At 41.6% G+C, this 21,806-nt stretch overlaps 1 protein-coding gene across 1 annotated transcript in view; it reads right to left on the bottom strand.

The window, feature by feature from the left end:
• The window catches only part of MUC2 (mucin 2, oligomeric mucus/gel-forming), a 198,292-nt gene that overhangs the window by 45,625 nt on the left and 130,861 nt on the right, over window positions 1-21,806 (bottom strand). Inside the window, exon 31 of the mRNA XM_029583115.1 lies at window positions 3,662-4,072. Coding sequence (XP_029438975.1) covers window positions 3,662-4,072 — 411 coding nt within the window. The remainder of the gene's footprint in view (window positions 1-3,661; window positions 4,073-21,806) is intronic.

Below are 21,806 nucleotides of genomic sequence, written 5' to 3'. Positions count from 1 at the left end.
AATCGCAGTAGAGCATGTGCTCCGTTTTGAGCGCCCGCTCTCACAAAGCGCGCCCAGCCACCTCTCCTGGGTGTGCGATTTTTTATTTAAATAAGGGGTTGCACTAATAAGGAGGCACTAGAGACAATAGCACGTCTCTAGCACCTCCTTATTAGCGTAGAGGAGGCTGTCAGTGGGTTCCAACAACTGACGCTCAATTTTACCGGCATGGCTTAGGAAAATGGATGCCAGTAAAATTGAGCATACGTTTTTCTAACCTGCTGACCGGCAGGCAGATTTCAGCCCCTTCTTCACCTCAAGCCCAATCCTTTTCTTCATTTGAGGCCTGCTCCATGTGTTTTCACTTTCACTGTGAGTAGCTGTCATATATGGGGTCCCTGATAAGTCTCGCTCCTCCTCCCTTCCTGACTTTGATTCCTGGCTTTTCTTCTTTCTGGAATTATGTTCCCCTTCTGTTATTCTTGAGGACTTTATCTACATGTTTATTTATTTATTTATTTGTTCGTTTTTATATACTGAAGTTTAGCTAGAGGCCTTCACTCCGGTTTACATTTGAAACAACGAAATACATGTGTAGAAACCATATGAAAAGTCATTACAGTAAACTGATAGACAAAGATTTACATCTAACGATATGATTGGTAATACAACATTTAGGATATAATGGGATATTCTTGATCCATGTTAATGATCCCTCATATTGTTTTGCCTCACATTAAACTCATTTGACGTCAAACTATGCTCTGCTGCTCGCATTCACCAGCATGGCCACTACCTTGACCTAATAACACATCGTTTCTATTATTAAAACATGTTACCGTTCTATATTGGCACATATTTAATTTGTAATCTATACCAATTATAGTTTTTTCTTATTGTGCCTTTCTGTGAACCGTTGTGATGGTGAATTAACTTAACGACGGCATAGAAGAGTTTTTAAATAAATAAATAAATAAATAAATAAATACATTCTTCCATCTAATTGCACTCTTTCAGACTTCTCCATTTGTATTCAGGCCAGTGCAAGGGTATTAGGCGCCCTAAGCAAACCTTCTGCCTTGTGCCCCAGGTCCAGGTCCTAGCTCCGGCCCCGACCTCATTCACTCAGACAGGCTCTGAAGTTCTCTCCACCACTCCTTAGAGTGTCTCTGACTGAAGTCCCATTCCCATGTTGACTACATGCATTTCAAATTCTTGCCCAGCTCCTACCAGTCTACTATTACACTTGCTAAACAAGACTATTATGCTCATTTGACAAATACCTTTGCCTCCAATTCCTGCCATGCCATTTCTCTCCTCAGACTGCTTCTACCTCCAATTCCGCCTTCATTCCCTGCCCAGACTATGGCTGAAATCGTCCATGAAAAGACTGACAAAATGAATTGTGAATTCTCCACCAAACCTCCTCCTCTTCCCCCCACATCATTCCCGTCTCCTTCCTTTGGCCACTGCCACACTTTCTTTCTTTTCTGAAATCACAGAGGAGGAATTTGTTAATCTTCTCTCCTCCTCCAAACACTACATGTTCCTCTCTCATCCCATGCCCTCTTTGCTCATCAGATCTATCTCCCCTGCAATTGTCCCTTCCATCAGTCACATATTCTGAGGATCATTTGCCACTATGAGTGTCCCCCTTTTCCTTCAAACCAGTTGTGATCACATTGCTCCTAAAAAAAACCCCAAAACTTCACTGGACCCTACCTGCCCTGCTATCCATTGTCCCATCTCCTTCCTCCCTTTTGCATCCAAACTGTCACTCATCTCCACTGTCTTGACTTCAATTTACCTCAAGCTGTTCTGGATCTGTTCAGTCTGGATTTTGCCTTTTACATTCCACAAAGACTGCTCTTGCCAAAGTCTCCAATGACCCAGAGTGGAGTAGCCACTAATGCTCCTTGTGACTTGCAAGTCACTTTAACCTCCATTGCCTCAGGTATCAATGTAGAGGTCTATTTACTAAGCATGGTCCCAAAATTCTGATCCATTCTCATATCACCTCCAGCTTAGACTAAGGACTAAGATATTATAGCAGCTGGCTGGTGCCATTTTGAACATGGCAGTCCTGGGGCTGGAGTCCTAGGAAGCATTCCATGCCCCATTGGACCACCAGGGCGACATAGCTATGGACATGGACAGGGAGGATCAGAATGGGGACATCTCTTGGTAGGGCATTGCTAAATGGGAGGTTTGGGAACTTGTGTCTGGGGTGCAGAGGCCTGGCACCACTGGGTGCACAAGCCGTGCAATTGCACAGGGTGGCACACCTGGTGGGACAGCGTTGGGAGCAGGGAGAGGCCCATGTTGCCATAGGTAGATCCAATCCCACCGGTGATGGAGGAAGTGGAGGCCCATGTTTCCGACAGTGGACTCGATCCCACCAGCGGCAGAAGAAGCAGGAGGTCCTTGATGCCACCACTGGGATCAGGTCCCCTCCTGCCATCATTCTCTGCTTTGATGGCAGGGGGAAAAAGGGGAATTGGATTCGGATGACAGCCAACGTTGGGACACGATGTTTACAATCTGGGATATTGATATGCAGACATTAGGAAAAGAGCCCAGGACTGCTTCTATGGTCAAGTCTAGTAGCAAAGCATGTTCAAGCAGCATTGTCTGAATTATTAAGAAGGCTTGCCAGCCCGTAAAAATGTTGCTTGCAATAATTTTGTTATGGGATTGAGAATTGCTTGGTTTTGATAGTAAACTTCCCTTATCATAAGGCTTGGGGGTAACCACTATGGAGCAGCAGTTAGCACAATAAGAAACTTCACTTCTCTCCCCCTACACCCTTCCTTGTGAACTATGTTCATTGGGAAAGTCACTCTTGTGCCCTTCACTTCCACTGCCAATTCATGACTCTGTGCTTTCGGCCTTGATATACTGTATGCCTGGATAGACACCCTGAGTCAGTGTATCATGCTCTCTCTCTGACCACATTCAAATCCATTCTAAATACATATCTTTTTCAGGCTGCTTTTAACACCTAACCACTTCTTGTCTTGACAGACTGTAAACTCCATCGAATAGGGACTCTCTCTTGTGTGTATCTCTACAAAGCTGCTTATGTCTAGTAGTGCTCTATACATGATATATAGTAGTAGTAGTATCCAGCTGAGACAGAGACCTAAACTGGCATCTTATTTTGCACAGAAATCTTATTAAATCTTAATGTGGTGCAGCTAATTTCTGTATTTTGTTTAGGGGCTGTATTAGTGATAATGACTCTGTTCCTTGAGCGCAATAAACAGGTCTGGTTGTCAGGATGGCCAATTGTTTAATTTAACTTGGCTCTTAGATCAATATAACTCATAAATATTTCTTGTGGAAATCCTGAATATGAGATAACATTAAGGACTGGCTTTGCCATTCCTGTACTGTACTGTTGCTTGGGAGTTTTGGAGGACTGTAAAGACAGTAAAAGGTTCAATGGCATTTTCATTGTCGGTTTTTAAGGGAAGCACAGGCTGACTGTGTCTTGTAAAAAACCGAAAGACCTGACTAATTCAGTTCTTAGAGTAGTATACCTCTGTACCAACAGTTATGAAATTATACCTAGAAAACAGTCCAACTACAGGGACGTTTCTCAATAACTGCAAAAATAATGAAAACAATGTATATTTTCTATAATACATCATTCCAGTAGTAGACATTATTTCATGGGTACCTGTGGAAGTAAATGTAGAATCTGGTGGTTCTTCCTCAGTGGTACATAACGTGGTAGTGGGTGTTACACTTGTGGTTGTGGCTGTTACACTTGTGGTAGTTGATCCACAGGGTATAATATAGCAGCAGTAAATATTTACTTCATAATTATAACACACTGGAAAGTTCTGCTGGTCTTTGTTTTTGCAGGTAAGTCCAGTTGAGACATCACATTTCACATTCTGACCCAGGTCTTTGATTGGTGTATCTGGATATTTCTCTGCTCTGCATGAAATGTTATCCGGCTTCTCACAGAATGTATATCCGTGATCTCTGATGTTTTCATAGGTTTCAAAGTCACCACCCCTTCCATCTGGGCTATAAGTGGGATAACTCACATCAATCCAGCCGGTCCAGTTGCAGAAGGTACATCCTGTTGTAAGACAGTAATACTCATTATTTAAAAGACATACAAACTTATGTACAAGCAATTTTACAATATGCATAGAACAAAGGAAGTATCTTTATAAATCTGATTCATAGACATGTACGCACATAGGGGCAGCCATCGGGGCTCCCCTCGGGCTTGGTGCGCGCAAGGTGCACATGTGCGGCAGCTCGCATATGTTATAAAATTGGGCGTAGATTTGTTCGTGCCGGGTTGCACGAACAAATCTACACCCGCGCATAAGTTTTAAAATCTGCCCCATAGTTTTGATTTTCAAAAATATGCATGAAATGTTTGTGCTGACATTTACACCTGCTTCCTTGCAGGTATAAATACGTATGTGTATGCTGTGCTAAGGTACATGCAGCTCTTCTAACTTTCATACCAGGGAACTCTTTGGATTTGACTCATAGACCCCAGAATTCCAAAGCTCTCTGGTTTGACACTACAAATCCCTGGGTGCTACTGATCAAGTGTCCAGGCAGATCCAGAAGAGGTCAGCGTGTGTGGGAAGAAGGCAGAATATCAGGTGTGAACTGGAAGAAGGAGTAGTGGGAGCAGAGGTCACACCAAGCGATCCAGGGATTGCACTCCACAGCCCCAGCTTCCAGAGATCCTGCACCCTTCAATTCTTTGAGTGAAGATCAATTTAATGGTGGTTAAAGAGGATTGGTAATTATAGCTTTGAGAAATCTTTGGACTTAAAAAGTTTGGAAAAAGGTGAAATAGTGGGATACATTCTTTAGTTTGTGTGTGTCTGAGTTAATAAGCAAGCCAGATGTAGTTAATTCTAGTGTCTGTCTTTCCCACCCACTCAACCCTTGATTTTTAGGCAGGAGACACTTTCTCATTAATAATCAATCAGGCTCCTATCTAAATCATACTATTGCACCAGCCTTTATTGAAAGTTTAATCATCCCCTTGTAGGATACTAGCTGATTAATTAGTAAATTCACCTGTAAATTTAGAGTACTCTAATTTCAACTTCCTTACGGGCCGATACAGTAAGGAGCGGTAGGAAGACCTGCGTTAGTGCCGGGCACACCCGCGGTTGCCGCACGCACAGTCCGGCTCACCTACCGCTCGATACTGTATTTAAATAGCTTGTAAATGCAAGCCGCGTCCAAGAAGCGTCCGAGAAGGGTTAGGTCCGCACAATCCATTTTACTGTATAGAGCGCTATTCAGCGCCTATACAGTAACCTGGGTGCGCTGGTACCTGTCATTTCAAATAAATTTGAAATGACAGGTACCAGGAAGTGGGCGGTTCTCCTACACTCAGGATGGTCAGTCCTCTCTACCCTCCTCCCGAAGCAACGAAAGCGAAAAAGGAGAAAAGCGACATGTGAAATGTTACTTACTTTCTTGCAGCCCTCCTCCGGAGATGCACCGCGGCTCCCCTGCCTCCCGGGGGCTGCCCCCTGCCTCCCGGGGACAGCCGGCGGTGAAAAGACAGCCGGCGGCGAAAAGACAGCACGGGCCCTCTGACACGATCGCTCCAGCTGCGGCCACTTCTCCTGCGTGCATTCAGCCTGTGCGTGCAATTTGGTCGCTCAAGGCGTGACGTCACATGCCGTGACACCAAACGTAGTGACGTCACGCCTTGAGCAGCCAAATTGCACGCACAGGCTGAATGCACGCAGGAGAAGTGGCCGCAGCTGGAGCGATCGTGTCAGAGGGCCCGTGCTGTCTTTCGCCGCCGGCTGTCTTTTCACTGCCGGCTGTCCCTGGGAGGCAGGGGGCAGCCCCCGGGAGGCAGGGGAGCCGCGGTGCATCTCCGGAGGAGGGCTGCAAGAAAGTAAGTAACACTTCACATGTCGCTTTTCTCCTTTTTCGCTTTCGTTGCTTTGGGAGGAGGGTAGAGAGGACTGGGCTGCCCCTTTTTCGCTCCCCAGCCAGGGCAGGTGAGCGAGGGCTGGGGGAAAGTTTGCCGCCTACCCTTACCCCTGCCTCTAATGCAGGGGTAAGGGTAGGCGGTAAGTTAGCAGGTTAAACGCGCGGCTAAACTGCAGGTTAAAAAGGTGATAGTCGAGGCACGCGTTACTGAATGGGGGGGAAGAGCTAATCCAATCGTTTACATCTCATATACATTCCACGGGCAGAAGGGGTTACTTGTTGATTTAAAGAGGCGGTAAGAATGGGTTACAGGGGATAGTGGATCGCGGGTTGGGCTAACGCGGCCAAATTGTGAGTAAAAGGCGGGTTAGAAACAGGGTAACCGTGGCCGCACTTTACTGTATTGACCTGTTAGTATCTTAAATTTAACTACAAATTAATTAGTAAATTAATTAGCAAATACACCTGTATATTTAAAGTACTCTAATTCCAACTCCCTTAGTATCCTAAACTTAACTAGGAACTCAACAAAATTAAGATGAAGACAGCAGTCCAGCAGCAAGAGGGGGGCTTTCCAGTCTTTTGCATTCAGTGTCACATGTATGATTTTTTACCCGCCGGTGAGAGATTGTGTGCACTCGGTGCAAAGAGTTCCTAGCTCTCAGGGAACAAGTCCAATCTCTGGAGACCAGAGTGGCAAACTTGGAGGAGCTGAGGCAGACAGAGAGGTTCATTTATGAGACCTTCAGGGACATTGTAGCCAAGTCCCAAATCCAGTCTGGTAGCCTCAGTGCTGCCTTGGATCAGAAAAGTCTCCCAGTTGGAGAACATCACCCTGGGGTAGCAGGAAGTGATCCTGTAGCAAGGACCTGCTCTCCAGGTGATGTCCTCTCGCACTGAGGACAAGTCTCCCAGGGTTACTGCCCAGGAGGGAAGGGTTAGGCCAGCCATCATAGTTGGTGATTCAATTATTAGAAATGTAGATAGCAGGGAGGCTGGTGGACATGAGGACCACCTGGTAACTTGCCTACCTGGTGCGAAGGTGGCAGACCTCACGCATCACCTAGATAGGATTATAGACAGTGCTGGGGAGGAGCCGGTAGTCATGTACACGTAGGCATCAAAGATGTAGGACAATGTGGGAGAGAGGTTCTGGAAGCCAAACTTAGGATTTTAGATAGAGAGCTGAAATCCAGAACCTCCAAGGTGGCATTCTATGAAATACTTCCAGTTCCATGTGTAGGTCCCCAGAGGCAGGCAGTGCTCCGGAGTTTCAATGTCAATGCGTGGATGAGACGATGGTGCAGGGAAGAGGGATTCAGTTTGTAAGGAACTGGGGAAACATTTGGGGAAGGGGTAGACTTTTTCAAAAGGATGGGCTCCATCTTAAACAGAGTGGAACCAAGCTGCTGGCACTAACTTCTAAAAAGGAGATAGAGCAGCTTTTAAACTAGAACAAGGGGGAAAGCTGACAGTCACTCAGCAGTGCATGGTTTGGAGGAATGTATCCTTGAAAGATACTAATGAACAGGAAAGTTAGGGCATCCCAACAGAGAGGTTCCACTAAAAGCAAACGCAGTCCATATGCCTATATGTAAAAAATCACTGAAGCTAATGATTTCCAATTTTTTTTAATATACCAACATTTGATCTGAGATATCACATTGCTTTACATTCAGGTACTGTAGGTATTTCCCTATCCCCAGAGGGCTTACAGTCTAAATTTGTACCTGAGGCAATGGAGGGTAAAGTGACTTGCCCAAGGTCACAAGGAGCCCACTGCTCTAACCACTAGGCTATGTCTCCCTAACAACTGAAAAGCAGGTTGTTAATACAAACAAAAAACACACTCTGAAATATCTGTATGCCAATGCCAGAAGTCTAAGATGGGAGAATTAGAATGTATAGCAGTAAATGATGAGATTGATATAATTGGCATTACAGAGACCCGGTGGAAGGAGGATAACCAATGGGACAGTGCTATATCAGGGTACAAATTATAACGCAATGATAGGGAGGATCAACTTGGTGGGGGTGTGGCACTTTATGTCCAGGAGGGTATAGAGTTCAACAGGATAAAGTTCATACAAGAGACTAAATGCTCAGTAGAATCCGTATGGGTAGAAATCCAATGTGTATTGGGTAAGAATATAGTGATAGGAGTATACTACCGTCCACCTGGACAAAATGGTCAGACAGATGATGAAATGCTAAGAGAAATCAGGGAAACTAACCAATTTGGCAGTGCAATAATAATGGGAGATTTCAGTTAACCCAGTATTGACTGGGTACATGTAACATCAGGACTTGCTAGAAACAAAGTTCCTGGATGTAATAAATGACTGCTTCATGGAGCAATTGGTTCAAGAACCAATGAGAGAGGGAGCTATTTTAGATTTAATTCTTAATGGAACGCAGGAACGCAGGTAAGAGAGGTAATGGTGATGGGGCCACGTGGCAATAGTGATCATAACATAATCAAATTTTAACTAATAACTGGAAGGGGACAATAAATAAATCTACAGCTCTAACACTAAATTTTCAAAAGGGAAACTGATAAAATGAGGAAAATAATTAGAAAAACTGAAAGATGCAGTTGCAAAGGTTAAAAGTATTCAGCAGGCATAGACATTGTTTAAAAATATAATCCTAGATGCACAGTCCAGATGTATTCCACACATTAAGAAAGGTGGAAGGAAGGCAAAACGATTACTGGCATGGTTAAAAGGGGAGGTAAAAGAGACTATTTTAGCCAAAAAAAACATCCTTCATAAATTGGAAGAAGGATCCATCTGAAGAAAATAGGAAAAAGCATAAGCATTGTCAAGTTAAGTGTAAAACATTGATAAGACAGGTGAAGAGAGAATTTGAAAAGAAGTTGGCCGTAGAGGCAAAAACTCATAAAATATATCCGAAGCAAGAAACCTATGAGGGAGTCCATTGGACTGTTAGATGACAGAGGGGTTAAAGGGGCTCTTAGGGAAGATAAGGCTTTTGCAGAAAGACTAAATGAATTCTTTGCTTCTGTGTTTACTAATGAGGATGTTGGGGAGATACCAGTTCCAGAGATGGTTTTCAAGGGTGATGAGTCAGACGAACTTAACGAAATCACTGTGAACCTGGAAGATGTAGTAGGCCAGATTGACAAACTAAAGAGTAGCAAATCATCTGGACTAGATGGTATGCATCCTAGGGTTCTGAAGGAACTAATAAATGAAATTTCAGATCTGTTAGTTAAAATTTGTAACCTATCATTAAAATCATCCATTGTACCTGAAGACTGGAGGGTGGCCAATGTAACACCAATATTTGAAAAGGGTTCCAGAGGCGATCTGGGAAACTATAGACCAGTGAGCCTGACTTCAGTGCCTGGAAAAATAGTGGAAACTATTATAAAGATCAAAATCACAGAGCATATAGAAAGACATGGTTTAATGGAACAAAGTCAACATGGATTTACCCAAGAGAAGTCGTCCTCACAAATCTGCTTCATTTTTTTGAAGGGGTTAATAAACATGTGGATAAAGGTGAACTGGTAGAAGTAGTATATTTGGATTTTCAGAAGGCGTTTGACAAATTTTCTCATGAGAGGCTTCTAAGAAAACTAAAAAGTCATGGGATAGGAGGCCATGTCCTTTCATGGATTACAAACTGATTAAAACACAGGAAACAGAGTAGGATTAAATGGTCAATTTTCTCAATGGAAAAGGGTAAACAGTGAAGTGCCTCAGGGATTTGTGTTTGGACCGGTGCTTTTCAATATATTTATAAATGATCTGGAAAGGAATACAACGAGTGAGGTTATCACATTTGCAGATGATACAAAATTATTCAGTGTAGTTAAATCACAAGCAGATTGTGATGCATTGTAGGAGGACCTTGCGAGACTGGAAGACTGGGCATCCAAATGGCAGATGAAATTTAATGTGGACAAGTGCAAGGTGTTGCATATAAGGAAAACCCCTTGCTGTAGTTACATGATGTTAGGTTCCATATTAGGGGCTACCACCCAGGAAAAAGATCTAGGGATCATAGTGGATAATACTTTAAAATGGTCGGCTCAGTGTGCTGCAGCAGTCAAAAAAGCAAACAGAATGTTAGGAATTATTAGGAAGGGAATGGTTAACAAAACGGAAAATGTCATAATGCCTCTATAATGCTCCATGGTGAGACCTCACCTGGAATACTGTGTACAATTCTGGTCACCGCATCTCAAAAAAGATATAGTTGAGATGGAGAAGGTACAGAGAATGGCAACCAAAATGATAAAGGGGATGGAACAGCTCCCCTATGAGGAAAGGCTGAAGAGGTTAGGGCTGTTCAGCTTGGAGAAGAGACGGCTGAGGGGGGATATGATAGAGGTCTTTAGCCTAGGAGTTACATATTATGCGAAGTTTCTTCTGTATCCACTAGAAATAAAATATTGCTCATTTTAACATGACAACCAGAATGCATTTCCTCAGTCTGATTCCCAGGCAGCTCATCATACTTTCACCTTTCTATAGCAAATACTCCTAGTCTTTGCAGTCTTTTTGGATTTTATTAATTCTTTGTTCTCCTTAGAGATATGTATATTATATAGCAGTGTTAGTATGCCATAGCAGCACTGCTATTCTAGTATCCAATGTAAAGAAAACCTTGTTAGTTTTAGACAAAGGCAGGCGGAACTTGCGCGTTTGGGCCAGCTGCCGGCGCACCATGTTCCGGTCCTGGGGCTGGTCCAGAGGCCGCGGCCATGCCCCCTGGAATGCCCTCCAATGATGCGCCGGCCACCACACACACCCCCAGGAAAGCCCCAGGACTTACGCTCGTCCCTGGGCTTGCGCGCGCCGCCGAGCCTCTGCAATATAGGCTCATCGTGCAAAGGGGGTGGAAGGGACAGCTTTTCGGGGGTTAAGCACGTATCTTACGCGCGTACCCCTTTGAAAATCTGCCCCTTTTTGTAAACTCTGACTGCTGCTAACCTTAGAACATAAAAGGTGGTTCTTTGAATATACTTTTGGAGTGAATCCCTACCGAATTAAGAACATAAGAACATAAGAAATTGCCATGCTGTGTCAGACCAAGGGTCCATCATGCCCAGCATCCTGTTTCCAACAGAGGCCAAAACCAGGCCACAAGAACCTGGCAATTACCCAAACACTAAGAAGATCCCATGCTACTGTGGCTATTCCCTAAGTAAAATTGATTAATAGCCATTAATGGACTTCTCCTCCAAGAACTTATCCAAACCTTTTTTGAACCCAGCTACACTAACTGCACTAACCACATCCTCTGGCAACAAATTCCCGAGCTTTATTGTGCATTGAGTGAAAAAGAATTTTCTCCGATTAGTCTTAAAATGTGCTACTTGCTAACTTCATGGAATGCCCCCTAGTCCTTCTATTATTCGAAAGTGTAAATAACAGGTTCACATCTACTCGTTCAAGACCTCTCATGATCTTAAAGACCTCTATCATATCCCCCCTCAGCCATCTCTTCTCCAAGCTGAACAGCCCTAACCTCTTCAGCCTTTCCTCATAGGGGAGCTGTTCCATCCCCTTTATCATTTTGGTTGCCCTTCTCCATCGCAACTATATCTTTTTTGAGATGCGGCGACCAGAATTGTACACAGTATTCAAGGTGTGGTCTCACCATGGAGAGATATAGAGGCATTATGACATTTTCCGTTCTATTAACCATTCCCTTCCTAATAATTCCTAACGTTCTGTTTACTTTTTTGACTGCTGCAGCACACTGAGCTGACGATTTTAAAGTATTATCCACTATGATGCCTAGATCTTTTTACTGGGTGGTAGCTCCTAATATGGAACCTAACATCGTGTAACTACAGCAAGGGTTATTTTTCCCTATTTGCAACACCTTGCACTTGTCCACATTAAATTTCATCTGCCACTTGGATGCCCAATTTTCCAATCTCACAAGGTCTTCCTGCAATGTATCACAGTCTGCTTGTGATTTAACTACTCTGAATAATTTTGTATTGTCCGCAAATTTGATAACCTCGCTCATCGTATTCCTTTCCAGATCATTTATAAATATATTGAAAAGCACCGGTCCAAGTACAGATCCATGTGAATTTCTGGAAAAGAAAGGTGGAAGAGCAGGCAGAAGGGGTTCATAGAGGGAAGACCTACGCTACTGGCCCCTCTCCAGCTCAGGAATAAAAACTACCATTATCTCTAGGTCTGGCTCCACTACACGGATGCAAAACATTTAAACAGAATGGTCATGACTTCCCTAGTAATTATCATGCTATTTATGCAATATCTGCGCGTGTAAAATGGGCACTCATGATTGAGCACCCACTCTTCTAACGAGCGCCATTCACCTTTCCCAGGCGCATGATTTAATATTAAAATGAGCTGCCACGGTAAAAAGGAGGTGCTAGGGGAAATTGTGCATCCTTAGCGCCTCCTTGGCATTGGGCGCTCGGGAAAGGTGGCTGTCATTCTGGGTTTTCTCTTGCTACTGGCACAATATATTTGTTCAATGTATTTGACTTAGGAAACCTATTTTCCTGCATATTCTGTTTTTAATGTAAACCGGTATGATTTGTATCTGATACAAGAATGTCGGTATATAAAAATGCAAAATAAATAAATAAATAAATAAATAAATAAATAAATAAATATGCACGCACAATACACACAGCCTGGACTGTGGATATTGTGGGTATATACTGGGTGCCCAGAAATTTTTTTTTCACGGCTTTTTTTTTTTTTTTAATATGATTCTGCTTTCTGTGGTTCCTCCTATATAGTATCGAGACAATACTAGGAGGGATCACAGAAAGCAGGACTTTTTGTTTTTTCCAGTGAGCCCTTTAATGTGGCAGATCAGAATTGTACACAGTACTCAAGGTGCGGTGTCACCATGGAGCGATACAGAGGAATTATGACATTTTCCGTTTTATTCACCATTCCCTTCCTAATAATTCCTAGCATTCAGGTTTTTTTTTTTTGACTGCTGCAGCACACTGAGCTGACGATTTTAAAGTATTATCCACTATGATGCCTAGATCTTTTTCCTGGGTGGTAGCTCCTATTATGGAACCCACATTGTGTAACTACAGCAAAGGTTATTTTTCCCTATATGCAACACCTTGCACTTGTCCACATTAAATTTCATCTGCCATTTGGATGCCCAATATTCCAGTCTCGCAAGGTCTTCCTGCAATTTATCACCATCTGCTTTTGATTTTACTACTCTGAATAATTTTGTATCATCTCCAAATTTGATAACCTCACTCATCGTATTCCTTTCCAGATCATTTATAAATATATTGAAAAGCACGGGTACTCCACTGTATACCCTTTTCCACTGAGAAAATTGTCCATTTAATCCTACTCTCTGTTTCCTGTCTTTTATCCAGTTTGTAAAATCTGAAAGGACATAGCCACCTATCCCATGACTTTTTACTTTTCTTAGAAGCATCTCATGAGGGACTTTGTCAAACACCTTCTGAAAATCCAAGTACACAACATCTACCGGTTCACCTTTATCCACATGTTTATTAATCCCTTTAAAAACATGAAGCAGATTTGTGAAGCAAGACTTGGCTTGGGTAAATCCATGCTGACTTTAGAACACTTTCCACTATTTTTCTGGCACTGAAATCAGGCTCTCTGGTCTGTAGTTTCCCGGATCGCCCTGGAGCCCTTTTTAAATATTGGGGTTACATTAGTCACCCTCCAGTCTTCAGGTACAATGAATGATTTTAATGATAGGTTACAAATTTTAATATATAAATTTAGCTGTAAAACATAATTAGGAGAAGGGTTCCTAATGTACTTTCTATGCAAGACAGGCCAGATTGTTAAGATGTCTTTAAAACTGGGGACCATGAATAACGACTGTTTTGCCCATGTGCCAGTGTAGCCATCGAAAGGTATAGTCAGAAAGGAAAAATACACTAAGTAGAGAAAGAATCATGGATGAAACAATAGTTATTCTCACAACAGCCATAGTATTCTGAGAAAAAAATATATAAACAGTCAAGTTATTAAGAAAGTCATTAAACTGTGACACACTGCCCTCATTATGTAAGTCACCTATAATTCTCTCTTGAGTACAACTGCAGTATCTTAAACTTGAGTAATAAATGACAGCAAGAAACCCTTAGGGAGGAAGAGACTTTTTCTGCTGTCTTGTAGAAATGGCTCTTTAGAAAACTGTGTGATTGAGATGTGTGTAAAATTATGCACATACACACTGTGTGCCCATATTTTATGTGCATAGGGGATAGGCATTCCATGGCTGGAGTAATGGTAGAGTTGGCATTACACACATACTTTTTGATTTTAAAAAGTGTGCTTACAAATTCCACTGACAAAACTAAAAGCAGATACAACTTTGTACGTGCGGTTTCGCTGGGATCATTATCAAAGCAGATTTATGCATTTTGAAAGTTGATGTAACTTATGAGCATATTTTCTGGATAACTTCTGTACGATGCTACAAAATTATCCCTTAAAAGTCAGCTTGGACCTTCTTCTGAAGAAAAGAATGGAACACAGGTCTGGGTGACTCTTCAGTTATCAGAAATACAGTTCGATGCCTGCTTATAGCACTCATTCCATGTGCAAAAGGTTTAACAAGCATGCACCTGAACTCTGTCTGTAAGGAATGGGTTATTTACATCATTGGGACAGCTTATCTAGAACCGTGTAATGGTGCAGCGCTCACCCCATTGAAAGCTCAGGCATTCACTTTGAATTTATGTTAGTTTTCTCTGGTCTACTATTTCTTACACAACCTGTGGCTGTAACATAATTCATCCTCTGAGTGGAACAACAGAGCTTATATATCACAGTAAAGTAATTAGTGCACAATGGCCACAGTTCTGCAAGGCTCATTAGCAGGTCATAGTCGGCCTGTGGTCTGTTTTTCTCATGTCTAAAAGAAAAAATATTTGGGACAGCTCAGGATAGATTTTGTTCTACGCCAGGGAAATGTGTGTTATTGTGCATACTTTTTACCACATTTCTGAATTTCACAAAATAGAGACCATTGATTCTATCTCTCACATTGCAAATTCTGATGGGTTCTGTACTGCCATGTGCTGCATTCTGATTTCCATTCCTAGGGACAGCACAGTCTGGAATCAGATTTTGATTCCCAAGCCTTCGTTAACTGCCTAGGTGTGCCATGGATTATCTCAAAGCGGATGAGATACAGTGCATCTCGCTGACATAGGGAATAATTAGGGCTTCTGATTTTAGGGTTTTATAAATTGTAAATGTAAGTGTTTATTTTTCAACTAATTAGGGGTTCTTTGAGGATACCAAAATAGGTGGTTTGGTGTTTTTGCAGTGCAGGAACTATTGTTGGGTATCTCTTCTGATTGAATCAAATACATTTGTACAGCTGAGGAGTTGTTAGTGGGGAAAAGGCACAACAACAAAGCAGAGAATCTAGGGATGTGAAGTTTTTCTGGTGTTTATCTAATAAATACCTATTTTATTAATTTTTTTGCATCGGTGTATTTTATCGGGGTTTATCAGTTAAAACCTAAACTTGGAAGCCCTAGGTATAATTTAGGGATATCCATTTGTGTCAGGATTTTAAACAAAATAAAAAAAACAATTTTAGTTAATTTTCATTCATTTTAAAATTACACTTCTGATGGCAAAAAAAAGAGGAAAAGTCTCCTGGGCCTCAATCTGCCTCGTATATTTTTTTCTTTAAGGGTCAGGAGTGATCCCTAACATCTCCTACTCCACTGACTGCATGCTTGGAAATGGTGCCAGCAAACTGAGGCTAGAGCCATTGCTCTTGTTTTTGCTGTTTATCCACGCCCACCTCCCCGTTCTATGTATTTTCTACCTGCTGTTATAATGTAAACCGATATGATGTGTATTTTAATGTCGGTATAGAAAATCTGTTAAATAAAATAAATAAATAAATAAATATAGAGCTGTTAAGATTCATGGCCTGCGGGTAGGTCAGCAAGCCACGGCACTCATCCCGGACACCAGTCAGTCTCAGTGCAGCTGGAAGCCTCCGGAATCAGCTTCCCACACAGCCCCAATGCAGCCCGATCTCAGCATGGCAGGAACATCACTGGACCCAGCATCCCACACTGCTGTGCCACTGCAATTGTCCTCCCCATAGGCATGCGTGTGCCAGTGACACCTCCAGATGTCGTCAGCTTCTTGAAGCCCAGGCCCTGCAGGAGTCCTCGCTTCAGCAATTGGTTTCCTGCTTTGCAGTGCATATTTGCCAGCGTTCTCAAGTTCCTGCATCTTCAGATTGTGTTCTCCTGCCTTGCCTTACCTCTTCCAGCCTTGTCCTTGCCTTGATCTGCTCTCCTTGTCTTCTCTTGCTTCCTTCATCTAGCATGTTTCATCCAGCTTTGTCTTGTTCATCTCCTCCAGTTTCTTCAGTGCGTTTTCATCCTCGCTTCACTTTCTGGAGCTTGACCTTCTTCCTGGACCTGACCATGTTTTGCCTGCCACCTGGATCTGATCTCATCTGTTTACAGCCGGCTCCAACCTTGGCCTGTCTCTGGCTCCGTCTGCCCGCTGCCTGTCCTTACCCTGGTGTGCTATTGGACTCTTACTCTTGTTTCCGCCCTAGGGACCCTCCTAAGACCTGCTGGCCACCAGAGTCCAAGAGCTCAACCTGTGGGAGAGGTGGCTGGTATAGGTAAAGCTCCAGTCTGCCCTGTTACAGGGAGAATTTGCCAGCTGCCAGCATAGACCTTATAGGTTTGCCTACAAGGCTGCGTCAACTACACCACAATACCAAGGGCTCATGACAACCTTTACAATTGAATCTCAGTCTGCCGGTGCTATTTCAGAGCATACTTGGGGTGGGGCAGGGGTGTCCAGGGATCAATCCTGCCCCAGGACAAAATCAGGATCCAGAGGGAATTCCCAGGAGGGTTTTTTCCCCTCCAACAAAACCTGACAATTTTTTTTTTGTTTTGTTTCCCCTTTATTTTCTTTGTTTTTACATTGTGTTTATTGTTTGCTTTCTATTTTTGTTTTGAATAAATGAATAGAAACAACAAATACACCAAAGAAAAATTTTAAAAAAGAAACAAAAATAAAGCAACACAAAAAAATGTCTGTGGAAGGCCCTAATGTCCTTGCACTAGAACATAGAATATAAAGTACAGAGAATTTTTTGTCAATTATGTAAAGAGTAGCACTGTCTATAGGGAGCCATGGGATAACCAATTTGTATATATGCAGCCAGATTCACTAAAGCATTGCTCCCATTCTGTGTCTATGAGAAAAGATCTTAATGAATCAGGTGCAGAGTATCTTGGTGCTTAAGCTGATGGTTTACTGTAGAACTGTTAATTCCGATATAGATATCTTGCCTATAATGAAAAACAGAAAACTGTAGGTATGTTCCCTGATTGGAACTCAAACTATTGCATATGATTTTCTTCATCTTTCTGATGGACCTGAAGCCAAAGGTTCCATTTCTAGGTGGAAATTTAGGATTTTGGAAACAGCTGGCTTTTAATTTATGCATAATTGGTTTATTATGCCCCAGTTACAGATTGATGGAGGCACTGCAGCTGGACTAATGAATGGTGAGGTGAGATTTATATCCTGTAAATTGCAATTATTTATTTACAAACATTTATCACCCACCACTCTAAAGAATTGTGACGACTTACAGAAGAGGAATTCTGATAATAAAAGAAAACAAACAACGAGTCGGAAGTTTTAACAGAAACAACACAACATTTGCTTAACTTATTCTGCTCAAGGGAGTTCAGGTGAAAGGGAGAGACATACTTCATGATCAACTTGCAAACGCTTGTTTAAAGAGCCATGTTTCTAAATTCCCTTGTTTCAGAAATCAGCCGGCAAGGAGTTTCATAGTTTGGGACCAGCCACTGATATTGCGCAATCTCACATGTCACACCCAAGTGTGCCTGGTGTATGGTAGAAATAACTAGTAGGCCCTTGTTGAATGATCTCAGCATTGTTTGCAGGCAGCACCTTGACATAGTGTATCCTTATTTGAAATAATTTTGTGGATAAGTGTCAATATTTTATATTGAACTCCATAATGAACAAGTAGCCAATGAAGCATAGAGAGGATCAGAGTGATGTGATTGTATCTCAAGCAGCCGGTTAAAACTCATGACAGTGGAGTTCTGCAATAACTGGAGAGCTCTTATTGCACAACAGGAAGCTTCAGCATTAGGGAGTTACAATAATTAATCCCGGAAAACAACAACTGTTATAAATCTGTTCTAAAGTCTGTGAATTTTAGAAGGGGTTTTAACCTACGTTCTTACTAGCAGTGTGCCTCAGGAATCGGTCCATGGACCGACTCTTTTCAACATTTTTGTGAGTGATATAACGAAATGGTTGTCAGGAAAAGTTTGTCTTATTGCCAATGATACCAAAATCTGTAACAGGGTGGACAGCCAGGAAGGAGTGGAAAACATGAGGAAGGATCTAGCGAAGCTCAAGGAATGGTCTGGGGTCTGGCAGCTAAGATTTAATGCTAAAAATGCAGAGTAATGCAGTATTTAGGATGCAAAAACCCAAGGGAAAGGTACAGTACTGGAGGTAAAATTCTTCCAAGCACAAAGGGAGAGTGGGATCTGGGGGTGATTTGTATCTGATGATTTTAAGGTGGCCAAATAGGTGGATAAAGCAATGGTAACAGCCAGAAAGATGGGTAGCTACTAAAATGGTCCAGAGGGTGGCACTAAAATGGTCAGTGGTCTTCATTCTAAAGCATATGGGGATAGACTTAAAGATGTAAACATGTATACCCTAAAGGAAAGTCAATATAGGGGAGATATGAGAGAGATATTCAAATATTTCAAAGATTTCCATGTACAGGAGGTGAGCCATTATCAGTGGAAAGGAGGCTCTAGAATGAGGGGTCATGCAGTGAAGTTTAAAGAGAATAGATTCAGGGGTAATAGGAAATATTTCTTTACAGAGAGGGTGGTGGATGTGTATAATAGCCACTAGAGGTGCTGGAGACAAAATCAGTGTCTGATTTCAGGAAAGCATGGGATAAATAAAGGGGATCTCTATGGAAGGGATGAGAATTATAATGCTAAATTAATTGGATGGATGGGCTGACTGGATGGACCATACATCTTTTTCTGCTGTCATGTTTCTATGTAACATACACATTTTGTGGTTTCCTAATTTTATTAAGGTATGAATATGTTTTTTCATGTTGAAGTTAACATTTAGCAAAACTCCCAGGTTACATATATAAGAGGAAATGGAAATGGTACGATTGCTGAAAACAAAGTTTGGCATCTCTTCAGTCTGATATCACCTAGTGAGGTGGATTATCTGAGTTTTAGAGATATTAAAGAAACATATAGAAACATAGAAGTGACGGCAGAAGAAGACCAAACGTCCCATCCAGTCTGCCCAGCAAGCTTTCACACCTATTTGTTTTCATTCTTATCTGTTACTCTGACCGCTGAGGTCAGGGCCCTTATTAGTAACTTTTTGGTTCCAATTCCCTTCCACCCCCACCACAATGGTTCAACCATTGTGGAATACCCATTTATCATTGGTTGTCAGATAGATTTCCAGGTGTTTAATGGAGTTAGCAATTGAGTTAAGAACTGGGAGAAAAAACTATCTCTGTACATATATAGAAATTAAGGCCTAAATCACCATGTAACTTGCAGAATAGAGATAGATATTAAATAAGGATGCTGAGAGTGCAGATACTTGAGGGACCCCAGTGTTGACCGAGGTCCAGTTTGATGTGGAGCTACCTATCTGGATTTGCTGAGTGTGACTGATAGATATGATGTAAACTACTTCAATAATGTTCCAGAAAAAACAAATTCTGCGAGGTGTGTCACCATTATGCTGCAGTTGATTGTGTGAACGCAGCCAAAATATCAAGATGGACCATAATATAACTTTGGCAGAATTATGCAGAGTTTTCAAGCTTTATGTTTTTATGCTACATGTTTTAATATTTATTTTTATGATGGTCTGTTATTTAATGTCATGTTTTAGTACTAGCTTTTGTTTTTATTATTGTTGTTACTTGCTTATTATTTATGTTTTTTATGATTCAGTTATTGGAGTATTTTATTTGAATTTGTACTTTTATAAATATCTCATTGTAAACCACTTAGAAATGTTGATAAGCAATCTAGAAATTTTTAAAATAAAAAAGCTGGTGGTCCACTACTACCTTCATTGCAGATACTCATATCAAACCAAGTACCAAAATTTCAATGTGTGACCACCTCCCTGCTACTGTGAAGGAGCAGCACAGCTATTCTGGTACCCAATACATCTCATTCAGATACAAAGAAGTTATTAACAAAGATTTGCAAAAACATTTACAAAACCAAGAAAATATTATAAAATACTAGCTGAAGAGGACTGTTAAAAATGAAAGGCTGGGAGAGCTATCCAGCCTACTCTCCTATTTCTTCATCTGTCATCCTACAATGCACCTGGCTGCTACCTGATCCATCTTCCTGATCCATGGGTGGCAGGCACAGTGCTACTATAACAGTCAGTTTGGCCTGTACTATACACTAGCCATACCACTGATCCAGGACCAGTATAACAAGCCATCCTGGGGCCTGACCTTCTGTGTCCCTCAGCATGGCTGATTGTTAGAGTGGCAGACAGGAAGATCCTGAGCTCCCTGCCTTCTGGATTGCTCACTTGCGCTGGCACTGTTGCCATCTTACAATTGGCCCCCCTGCTTCCCTCACAGCAGGTAACTGCAACAGCGGAAGAAACCACATAGCGCTGTGTGCTACATGTTCTCTGCAAATGTATAGAAGGTCACTGAAACAATTAAGCATTATGCAGACAGCTTTTCTGGCTAAGATATAATTAACATAACTAATTCTTAAGTATTTCTCGAGTACCTGAGGTTATAGTTGAAGTAGATGTTTCCATAGTGGTTGTAGTTCTTGATTCAGTGGTTGTTGGTATTATACTTATTGTTGTGGTTGGTTTAGTGGTGGTCAGAGTTGAGGTGGTAGTCGGAATTATGGTCGTTGTAGTAGTAGTAGTAGGAGTTGTGGTGGCTGAAGTCATGGGAGTTGATCCACAGGTTATAAAATAGCAGCAGTAAATATTTACTTGATAATTATAACATGTTGGATTGTTCAGCTGGTCTTTGTTTTTGCAAGTAAGTCCGGTTGACACATCACATTTCACGTTCTGACCCAGGTCTTTGATTGGTGTATCTGGATATTTTTCTGCTCTGCATGAAATATTATCTGGCTTCTCACAGAATGTATAATTATGATCTCTGATGTTTTCATAGGTTTCAAAGTCACCACCCCCTCCATCTGTGGGATCACTCACATCAATCCAGCCGGTCCAGTTGCAGATGAAACCGGAAGTACATTGTACTGTAAGACAGTAATATTAAAGGCCAGCATTGAGTTTTATTTCTGCCTTTTGGGCTCAATTTACAAGAAATCATATGACTTACAAGAATCCAGTCTTATTAGAATACATGACATGCTAATGTACGATTAGGTGATTTTTATTTAGTATTATTTATGTGAGTAATATTTTATGTACCATAATTATGGAGGTTAAATTGTAAGTTATTTAGAATTGTAGACAGGCGGTTAATATTTTAAATAAATAAATAAAATATGAGAAAATGTTAATTCCAACCAATTAGGAAAATGTTATGCAAACAAATTAACTCATTGGTGCGTAAGTTAGAGACAGTGACATATTAAACCAAGTTGAACGGCTTAGAAGATCTGAGATGGCATTTACTCTGCATTGTTTAGTAAGCACTGCTCCTATTATCAGATATCTTATAATAAAAGACTAAAGATTTTTCTCTTACTGGCTGTTTGTTTTCAGTGTTTACTGATACCCACAACAGTTACACTCTTTGTCGAAAAGACATGCTAATAATTTTACAAT

The sequence above is a fragment of the Rhinatrema bivittatum genome, chromosome 17, assembly GCF_901001135.1.
Source record: "Rhinatrema bivittatum chromosome 17, aRhiBiv1.1, whole genome shotgun sequence".
NCBI lineage: Eukaryota > Metazoa > Chordata > Amphibia > Gymnophiona > Rhinatrematidae > Rhinatrema > Rhinatrema bivittatum.
Note: the sequence above shows the minus strand (reverse complement) of the source record. Positions and strands in the feature narration are given on the sequence as shown.